A 10,754-nucleotide genomic window follows, 5' to 3' on the forward strand; every position below is an offset into this window, starting at 1 on the left:
TATCAAAAAATTTTTATGTGAAAAATTTTTCAAGAAAAAAAATTTTTAATGTAGAGAATTTGGTGTGTGTATGTGTGATTTTTTTTTTAATTTTTTCCTCGCCCCGTTTTCGAGATATTTGAAAAGCTATTAACTCGATTTGTTTTTGTTTTTGTGCTGTCAAATTTTTAAAAATGTATTAATCATGCTCGAATTTCTTATTTATTTATTGCTTATGTTTATCCATCAACCCTAAAAACACATGAAGTGTGAACCCCGTCCATTTTGGTATGGAACGCCCCACATATAGTATATATGGTATACACATAGTATGTAATAAGAATTAAGTATTTGTGCTCGTTATGCCGGACTTAAAATGTCTACATTTCTAACTGGCCACTCGTTTTATTAAGTTGATAAAATATACGATCCTTCAATAAACATATTTATATTTTTGTATATGTATAATTTAACCATAGGATGGAACAAAGAACTCCTTCCATTAAGGAAATATAAATATGCGGATTTCTGAAATATTAAAAAGTTAAAGCACGCGTATATTTAAAGCCAAATTTAGATGTACCTTGTTTAAAAATTTATTATTTCTAATAAGAATTGAGTTATGTGGAAATTGTAAACAAAATGTAGTAGATTTTAAGCCTTGTGTGGTAGATGTGGTAGTAACCCAAACTTTAATAAATATGTTGTTCTAATCCTTCCAGTCTTCGCGTATAAAATCGGCCGCCTTTTCACCAATCATAACTGCAGCCGCATTTGTATTGGCACTGGGTACCGTTGGCATAATACTAGCATCAGCCACACGCACGTTGTCAACACCGCGAAGCTGCAAACGTGGATTCACACAGCTCGTTTCGTCGGTTACAGGGCCCATTTTAACCGAACCCGTCTGATGATAGGTGGTGGAAGAAAAGTACTTAAGGTAGCAACGCCAATAATCATCACTTCTCAGTTCATAGGCATCGCATTCGTCAATACTGGGTAGTAGCATTGTAGCGTTCGCTGCCTTGTAGGCAGTCGTGTTCACTAGCTGCTCGTGGAAGCGCATTGCCCGCACTAGAGTGTCCACATCTTCGGAATCGCTAAAGTAATTATGTACCAACTTAGGATCGGCTTTGTAATTGGCGCTCTGCAGTCGCACATAGCCTTTAGATTTGGGATTTAAAAGAAAATTAAACATAACTAAAATATCAGCTGTTTCGAGCGCCTTGGATATTTGATTGGCAATTTTATTGTTCAAGTTAACACCACTAGCGAATAGTTTCAAAGTAGCTTGATTATTACGTCGGATTTTTAGATGTAGAACCCCGACATCCGGGTATGAATCGTTCTTAAGCGTATTAATGAAGCCCGCAATTGAGGATGTCCTGTCCAATGTTCCATTCTGATGAATTAAATATTTGTAAACGATATCAAGACTGTCGACCGTTTTGTAGTTCGGTGCGACATTCTCCCTTAATTTGAGGAAAGTCCAAACATTTACATGATCATACAAGTTGTCGCCTACCGGCAAGTCCTGCACAACGGGAATATTCAATTGCTCCAAATGTTCCGCTGGACCCACACCAGACAACATTAACAGCTTGGGCGAATCTATTGCGCCTGCGGATACAACCAACTCTTTGCCAATGCTCACATTCAGCTTATATTTGTCCTGAAGTATAAAGCTCGCCGAGTTAACTTTTTTTCCGCTATCATCGAAATTCAACTTGGTTACATACGCTCCTTTGATCACATGCAGATTAGACCGTGGCGAAACTCTCGACAGATAGCCCTTGCCGGTACTCGTGCGATGTCCATTTTCTATTGTGCGAGGCAATTTGAAATATCCCAGTTCGCTAACATCATTAAATTCCCATTTCTGCGGTATGCCCAACTCCTCGGTTCCCTGTGTGATCATTCCCGCTAAATCCGTGTCAGTGTCCGGTAATTCACTGACTGTGAGATATCCTACTAGATTCGNACCTACCCACTAGTGGTGCGGCGATAGTTCTTCAGAAACCATCGATAACTATCGATAGTTTTTTAAACTTACAATTTGGCTTTATATTGCGCTTGGCTTATTTCTTACAAAATCAGTAAATCGCTTGCTTAGAGTGAAAAGTTGCTAAGACCATTTCTAGAAATTTTACAGGTGAGGAAGAAACTTCTCGCAGCCTTTTTTTCAAGAATTTTGCGAAACTTTTAATAAAACATATTACGTGTTTAAAGCAAAGCAAAGCTTCATACGAATTAGAAATATGCGTTGCTAATTAAAACAATTTGAATTTTTTTAGAACTATTTAAGTATTTTATTTAATATCAGATATTATCCTTATTTAGTTCTTTTTACGAATCTATCCTCTTTTTCACTTATCAAAGCAAATGCTGGTAAATTTACGCTGCCGAACTATCTTTTATTAAAAGATGCGGCCAGGTTGTCTCAAATGCAAGTTGACAATAAGCTTTAAAACAATAATACAAGAAAAATAAAAACTATCGATGGTGGTACGATAGTCAAAAACCATCGATAGTATCGTTAGTGCCATCGATAGTTTCAGAACACAACTACCCACACACCAGCATTTGGAAGATTAATAAAAATCACCTCGATCACCTTTGATGATTAAAAATTGATTAATCGCTTAGGCGATAAAAAAAACACTCGAAAATGACTCGCCCTTACGCTTGAAAAGTGATTTATTGGAAAAACGAAAACAAACAGGATCGTTGCAAGTACACATGACGAAGAACCCGCACAATTCGTAAAATGGATTTCTTAATTTTAACAGTTTTAATTTTCATACACATACGTACAAAAGTATTGGCACAAAGAACATTTCAGAATGCGCAAATGCCAAAAATCAACGCGATTTTTTAGCAACTTGGAACTGTTATTGCACTAAAATTTAATGGGCTACAAAACTGCATACACAAATTCTTTCTAGAAAATCTACTTAAAAAGTTGCAAATTCATTGAATTTTTCTAAGTTCTGCATAAAATTTAGACATTTTATTTTTTTTGTTTTTTTTTTTGTAATATGAGCTATGTTTTTTATAAAAAATTAGTGAAAAGAAATTGGAACTAAAGCTTTGCATACATTGTGAAAAGTTCTCTGTGTAAATTACTTTTATACGGGAGGGAAATTTTGGAATATTTTCAAACCGGTTGAAAAATGCATGCTCTGGACTATTTCGAACAGTAAATTCCAGGTTTGGACCACTGTGCAGCGGCGGTTTACCCTGGCAGTTCTGATCAGTGGTACGCAGGGACCGTAACAGTTACAACTTTACGATTAAAAAAATCACTCTTTAACAATTATTTTTGACTTATATTTAATTACTCATTATTTCTGACTTTTATTTTATAAATCCAGACTAACAATAAAATTTGATTTTTATCCAAATAATCTGCAAATAACAGTTATTTTTGATTTTTAAATTATATGTCTTAGCTAACAGTTATCGAAGACTTTTATTTATAAAAGTCATAAATAAAAATCACTCACTGACCTTTATTTTCTTAAATCATACTTATAAGATGTAAAAGTCGTAAATAGTAAACTTTTGTTTCTTAACACCTTCTTAACTGCGAAAAATTTTAATGACTTTACGGATGATTTAAATTGATTACTTTTAAAAGTAAAAGCCACTGACTGATTTTTATTGATGACTTCTATAAATAAAAGTCTTCAATAACTGTTATCTAAAACATATAATATAGAAATTAAATTTAATTATTATTATTTTTAATTTATTATTTTTTAATTTATTTTTGTAATTTTTTTAATTTTTCATAAAAATTCCAAATAAAAATTTATTTTCAAACTTGATTCTCGATGAACGTGCGAACTCAAACTATTTCACAAAAGTCATGTATTTAACCCTTCGCTCCCCGAACTTTTTGACCTAGGAAAAAATATTTTGAATTTTAGTTAAAATATTCTTAAAAGTTTATAGTTTTAAGGCCTTTTTATGTTTCGAATATCAAATAAATATACTACATATATTTCTAATAAATATTCATTTTTACCCACACCTGCTACTGACTAGCCCGCAGTCCCGAATTAGGAAAATAAAGATTAGTATCCATATGGCCACCATCGGCAGGAAAGGGTAAAATAGTGTGGCCTCATTTTTTCACATATAACACATACAAGTATACACTTAAGTTCACTTCCTCAAGCACATTTATATGAACACACAATTAGTTCCACCCACAGCCTCCACATAATCCATGTAATTTAAATTTGAAATTGTAACTTACTTTTCGCACTCAACTGCCAACAGTTCACAAATTACGCGCCGCACTCCCTCACTTCACATACATATGTACATACATATTCTCCCTAAGTGAACCGTTGTTACAGCAACTAATCGGAGCAACTAGCCTGCAGCGACTCGCAACACTTACGGCCTGACACTCGTGTAATCCTGCAGGCCCACTTTTAGGCCGCCGATAACAGCAATCGCAATTGTGGTGGGTGTGTTAAAACCAAGGCAGCCGAAGGCAAGCGTAGTAATACGTGCGCATACATGTACATACATGTAAATGGGCGACGACAGTCCAATACTAGCATTAAATATGTATTCCAAACAGGTGCAGTAGTTCCGACTGTCAAATTGTTTGACAATTACTGCTACTCGTTTGTTTGTATGTAGGTATATACATATGTAGATCGACAGTCGGACGACGCTTATCGCCCTTTCAAATGTCACACACTGCCACGATTTGTTTTTTTTTTTTTTGTTTTTTTGTTTCTCCGTTGACTCGCAGACACTTTGACACTCTGACGCTTGAAATGGGCACACTGCTGCAGTACTAATGTTTATTTCAGTTACAATTTGGCTTTTGGCTCCCAAATGTAGGCTGTTAAGCGAAAAAGGGGGTCGGCCGCAGCGATATCATGTCACATGCAGTCAATTTCAAATATTTGCACTGCACTTTGCTTTGGGGTTTTGTGCTCAGTAAATGCAATTAACTGGGCATGCAGCCATGCACACATATGCGAGAGTTTGCACTGGCAATTTGTGGGCGCACTTGGAATGTAGAGCAAAATTTTTTAGTCGCACATTTTCATGAATATTTTAAATATACATACATACACTTTTACTTAAGTATGTAAATTGGTTTGACATGAAACACTTTAATTTACTGCTGAATTTTTTATATTTTTAAGGGTTTTCAATGCACAAACACAAATACGCATACACAAACATATCAAGAAATTTGCAATAAAGAAATTGTTGCACTTGGTGATTTTTGAAACTTTGCGTTGTGATTTTTAAATTTTATGCACTTAATTTTTTACTGTTTTTCCACTCATATTTTTAATTATTAGACCTACTGTCACCAATTTGAATTTTTTTTGTTCATACATAAATATGTATGTATGTACATATGTAATTATGTATATCATCCTTTATCTTTTCTTTTTTTTTTATTTTTAGTTACATTTTCAAATCACTTACTTTTTCAAAAAAAAAAAAACAACTGCTAACCACAATTTCCGTTACCCTTACTACTTAGTTTTGCTAGCGCACGTCTATCAACTACCGAATGCCGACATCAACTGAAGTTAAATATTTCTGCGTTCAATGTATAAAAATAACTATGAGGAGCTTTTCATTTACCGCCTATAAGAGTTTATGCTACAGCTGGTCACCTTAGTGGAGCTTTAAGCTCAATGTTTTAGAGAAATTTTGCCCATTGCATAGCATACACCAAGGCGCTAAAGCGTGCTCCCTGTTTTTGTTTACGAATTACTTTAACAAAGCAGCCAACAAAAAATAGCAGAAAAACGACTCGCTATTGCCATTGTATATATGTATGTATGTATATATGTATGTTATCCCCAATGGAGCCGGCTAAGTGTGGTGGCATCTAACCACATGTTGCTTCAACTTTGCCGACAGCAGCGTAGAAATAAAATTGGTATAGGCGGAATTTGTGAAAGGCAACACTGACAATCGGTATGCGGTATAGCATGGCAAATTGACTATTTCAGGAGTAAGGAAAAAGAATTTTAATTTTTATTTTTTTCAAAATTTAAAGGTTTTTGTATTGTATTTCTATGCTATGATAGGTATCCATACTCCTTCGCCTACGAAAGAGCAGACCTGAAAGCACGACTGGACTTGTCTGAGTGCTGACTTAGGGTGGCTGGAAGTGTAAGAAAATGCATTGAAATATTTCGATAAGAGTTGAAATATATCCAGTCATCAGATCAGAAATTTATCTATCGAAAGTTATTCAGTTTCTTATCACCGTCGTTTATAGTTATCTAAATTTTTCAGATCGTCCATCGTTTATTAAGTTATCGGTATGGTTCGAGTGATTGAAATTTAACAATGTTTGCTGAGTTATCGAAATTAATCGAGACGCTGAAGTTGAGTTGTCGAAATGTACCGATAGTTATCGAGTTATAAAAATTTGCCAGATTATCGAAATTTTACAACGTAATGAAATTTTATTTTATAAGATAGTTATTGAAAAATTTACAAAATTTATAGAGTTAACGAAGTTTATCGGGTTAACGAAATTTTTCGAGGTGCCTGCATGTGTCGAGTTCTTTAAATTATCGAGTTATCTATATTTATTGATTTATCGAATTTTCTTGGTAGTTGTGGATATTTGGCGGTTTATGGAATCGAAGTTTTCGGAATTTTCAAAGTATATCGGGTTATCAAAATTTATAAAATCACATGAATTTATCATTATTTATCGAATTTTATCGAGTTACCACAGTGTATCGAGTTATCGAAATTGGTCCATAGATATGGAAATATATCGATGAGCTATCAAACTTGTGCTATCGATATATATATCTAAATTCATCGATAGCTATCCAAATTTAAAGAGTTATCGAATTTTATAGACTTAGAAATTTATTGAGCTATCAATACTGATCGAATTGTCGAAATTTATCGACTAACTGAAATGTACCGAATTAGCTAACTTAAAAAAAAACTTTTAAACTGTATCCAGCTATCGAGAATTATCGAGATATAAAGTGCCACCATGCTTCCCGTGTCACCCTAATTGAAAACTGTGTTAAATCTTCGTCTGAATTTTCCTCCTCTCCATCATTTTACTTTGAGGCGTAATATGAAAGTCGCCTCATGAAATCCAGCTTGTAAATTCTCTCAAATCACTTGGTAATGGAATATGCCAACTTCTCGTGAAATACTTAAAATGATTACTGCTCTTTTATCAATGCAGAAAAATACTTTAATTTTGCTTAAATTAAAACCGATAAGAGATGTTGCGAACGTGGAATTTTAAACGTCCGCGGATGCGAATGCGGATGACAAGTATTTTTAAGAAATTTTTTAGGTTATTAAGGTTTTTTATTTAATACTTCAATTAAAAAATTGGAGCATTATATTTAATAAAAAGTAATGTTGCTGCCTTTTCAGTTTCCAGCGTGTTTATGAAAGGATCGTAAATCAAACCTGCACAACTAAATAACCGCTCGCTCGGAACACTTGCTGGTGGAGGCGAAAAATAACTGCGTGCTAAACTTGACAATATTTTAAATTCGTTTCGATTGATGCTTGATTGACCAGTTGAAAGCAACAGCTGTTCTCTATTATTATGGCTTCTTCCTTTGCAATTAGATCCTAACGAGTGTGTCGCTTTTTCCGTACATCGACGTGTGCACTCACTCCCAACCGAACGCAAAGAAGTTTCACTTCAAAAAACCGCTTTGCAGATCATTAATTCTAAACTTATGCGCTCTAGGTTCGAGCGGGTCAAATTTGTAATCAATTCAATTCAAGTACATGCATACATATTTAGATCCAAATAAACACATTCGTTATACTCTTACTATATGGAAGCTTGTAATAATCTTATTTTGCACAACACTACGCTTTAAAACGCATTTCTACAGAAATCCTAATCTCCGTAAATTAACTATGAGATTGACATACAAACATACTTATATGTACATTAGGGCGGGTCAAATTTTTTCCCTTGTTTGTTTTTAATTTTAGTTGCTAATCCATAACCAATTTAATTTTTTTAAGCGACCTCAATTTAATTAAATTGGTGGGATAAATAACATATTATTACAAAGTAGGTATCAAACTAAAGTATTTAGCTTAAGAGATATTACTTTCCAAAACATTTTTTAAGAGGGTTGCCACCTGTTTAAATTTTTTAATTCCATTAAATTGATAAATGAAATGTTGCAAAGTGGTTTAGAAAGCGTAATTTGGAAAATATTCCTAAATAGGGTTGCCGCCTGTTTGAAGAATTTAAATTTTAAGTAAATTAAATTGATAAGATAAATGTAATATTACGACACGGGTGTCAAACTAAAGTGTTTCTAAATTTTTTTTTTTTGTAGAAGTTTGTCGCAAGTTTGTAATTAAACGAAAGATATTTAAGAAATCTTGGATTACACAGTTCGACAAATTTTCCTCTTTTTTACCACCTCATTAAAACAAGTTTTTTGTAGATTTTTTAGTACTAACTCCAAATCTGTGCGCATAATTGTTCTATCACGTAAGGATTTTGAGATATCCTAACCTCAAAAGTGCCAAAACTACGTTTTTTTTTAATATAAATTTTACAAAATATAAAAAAGAAATTGGTTAGGAATCAACAACAAAAATTAAAAATAAGAAGGCTCGAAATCTAATTTAGAGCAATGCTTTCATGAACTTTTTTGTTCAGAATTGCCAGTAGAATGCTTAAGTCACCGAAACAAATTGACCCGCACTAACGTACATAAATAAGTAATAGTATACGTTTTCTCTCCTACGAATGAAATAAAAAATTATAGATATAATATAATTATCTAAACTTTATTGTGTGTCACGCTATTCAATAGAAAACTAGAAGCCTAGAAACAGGTATCTTAAAGCTAAACTTATAATTAGGAGCTAAACGTAGAGTAGTTTCGTTTAAATTTGATGATCACTATGAGAAAATTTAACGGTCTAATGAATCTATTGTAAAAAAACCCACATAGGGCCCCTACAGAGGCGAATAGTTCGATTTGTTCGTATGTATGTATGTAAGTATGTATGTATGTGAATAAGTGTTTACTTTACGAAGTGTGACGCTAATACTAATTACATATTTAATGTTCATTGGCGTTCATAGAGAAATTACTAAACACTAATTCTTCACCGATTTTCTCAGTTTGCACTATTTGCGTCGAGGTGATAATTAATGTAATGGTTGTGCGTACAGTTTCGCTGGAATGAAAATATTTTCTCGACAGCGGGCGATCTATAATATCTTCACTGGAAAGAAAGTAACAAAGAAAATAATAATGAAATTAGAATATTAACATAGCTTGTTAAAAGAAGAATGGCTTGCAAAACAAAAAAAAAAAACACACAACTTACGGGCAACAAATAATTTCCTCGTAAACTGTATAGCCACAGTGCCCTACATCTCTGGCGTATAAGCCTCTATGAGTCATAATTGTCTCTAAATTAGGACATTGTTTCTCAATCAAACATTTGCCATCATAGTTGCTGGTTACGCAGGCATCACCCTCTGGGAGAGAAGAAATGAGGAGAAATGATCACACAAACTAATTTGAAATTTTTCTTTCATTTCCATTTTTTTGACCTTTGCTTTTCACTTACCATATAAAATAATTTCTGGTGGATTGTGATCCTCAGCTGTGCACAAAGCTGCCAGGAGGATAAGCACCACACTTAAGTTCAAACACTTGATCATTTTTCTGCACTTATGTATTTTCTTTAAAAGTTTCAAGCCGTTCTTAGCGTAAGTCTTGCTTTTGCACACTTTCCGCGCTTAATTTGTTTAGCTCACCGAAGACACCGGCAGCAGTATATTAACTGAGCAGATATTATATGCGCACAGCAGATACTAATGCCAACTGCATGCGAATACAATGCGCGTATTGATTAAAAACCAGTTTTCAAAAGTCGAAGAATTTGACAAGTTCATTTGCTTTGAGTGAGACGCTCTCTCGCATTGCACGCTTGAAACGTTTTCTTTGTTTACCCATAGAAAACGTTTAAAGCTAAGCTCTCGCGCCGGCAAGCATCTTGGATTGATGAGCCAGAACTGTTGAAGTTGCCAAAGTTCTACTTAATAAGAGGTAAAACAAAAGGGTGGAGATTTTGACATTTTTTTTGTTGGTAGCGAGCTTTTAGCTTATGAAAAAGGAAGGGTTAAAAACGTTAACTAATAAGTAACAGTTAATTAATCTTAGTCTTAATCTTTATCTTAAACTTAATCCTAATGTAAATTTTTATCTTAACCTTTATATTAATCATAATCTTAAACTCAATCTTAATCTTAATCTTTAGCTCAATCTCGATCACAGTCCTAATATTAATCTTAATCTCACTCTTAATCTTAACTTGAATCTTAATCTTAGTCTTAGTCTTAATTATAATCTTTATCTTAATCTTAGTCTTAGTCTTAATCTTAATCTTGATCGTAATCTTAATTTTATCTTAATCTTAATCTTAATCTTAATCTTGATCTTAACCTAGATCTTAATCTTGATCATAATCTTAATTTTAATCTAAATCTTAATCTTATTCCTAATCTTAAACTTAATTTTAACCTTACTTTTATTCTTAATTTTAATCTTAATCATGATCTTAATATTTACCTCAACCCTTTATCTTAATCTTAATGTTAATCTTAGTTTTAATTGTATTCTTATTTAATCTTAATATTAAACTCAATCTTAATCCTAATCTAAATACCAACATCAAATTTAACTTTAACCTCAAACTGAATCTTAATCCTTATCTTAATTTAAATGTAAATCTTA

The 10,754-nt window shown here is 33.1% G+C and overlaps 2 protein-coding genes across 2 annotated transcripts; both read right to left on the reverse strand.

Moving 5' to 3' along the window:
* Window positions 1–344: 344 nt before the first annotated feature.
* On the reverse strand, window positions 345–2,720 carry LOC108377710 (glucose dehydrogenase [FAD, quinone]-like). The gene is made up of 2 exons (XM_017633972.1): window positions 2,700–2,720; window positions 345–1,969 (listed from the first exon to the last, which is right to left on the reverse strand). The coding sequence occupies exons 1-2, from the start codon at window positions 2,718–2,720 to the stop codon at window positions 689–691; spliced, it is 1,302 nt and encodes a 433-aa protein (XP_017489461.1). The 3' UTR covers window positions 345–688.
* A 6,051-nt stretch (window positions 2,721–8,771) lies between these two features.
* On the reverse strand, window positions 8,772–9,858 carry LOC108377712 (uncharacterized). Its single transcript, XM_017633973.1, has 3 exons — window positions 9,586–9,858; window positions 9,340–9,493; window positions 8,772–9,234 (listed from the first exon to the last, which is right to left on the reverse strand). Exons 1-3 carry the CDS (start codon window positions 9,677–9,679, stop codon window positions 9,069–9,071), a joined length of 414 nt encoding a protein of 137 aa, XP_017489462.1. The 5' UTR covers window positions 9,680–9,858; the 3' UTR covers window positions 8,772–9,068.
* Between the last annotated feature and the right edge of the window lie 896 nt (window positions 9,859–10,754).

Source organism: Rhagoletis zephyria, unplaced genomic scaffold, assembly GCF_001687245.7.
Source record: "Rhagoletis zephyria isolate East Lansing unplaced genomic scaffold, Rhagoletis_zephyria_1.1 Rzeph_scaffold_12577, whole genome shotgun sequence".
In the NCBI taxonomy this organism is placed as follows: Eukaryota; Metazoa; Arthropoda; class Insecta; order Diptera; family Tephritidae; genus Rhagoletis; species Rhagoletis zephyria.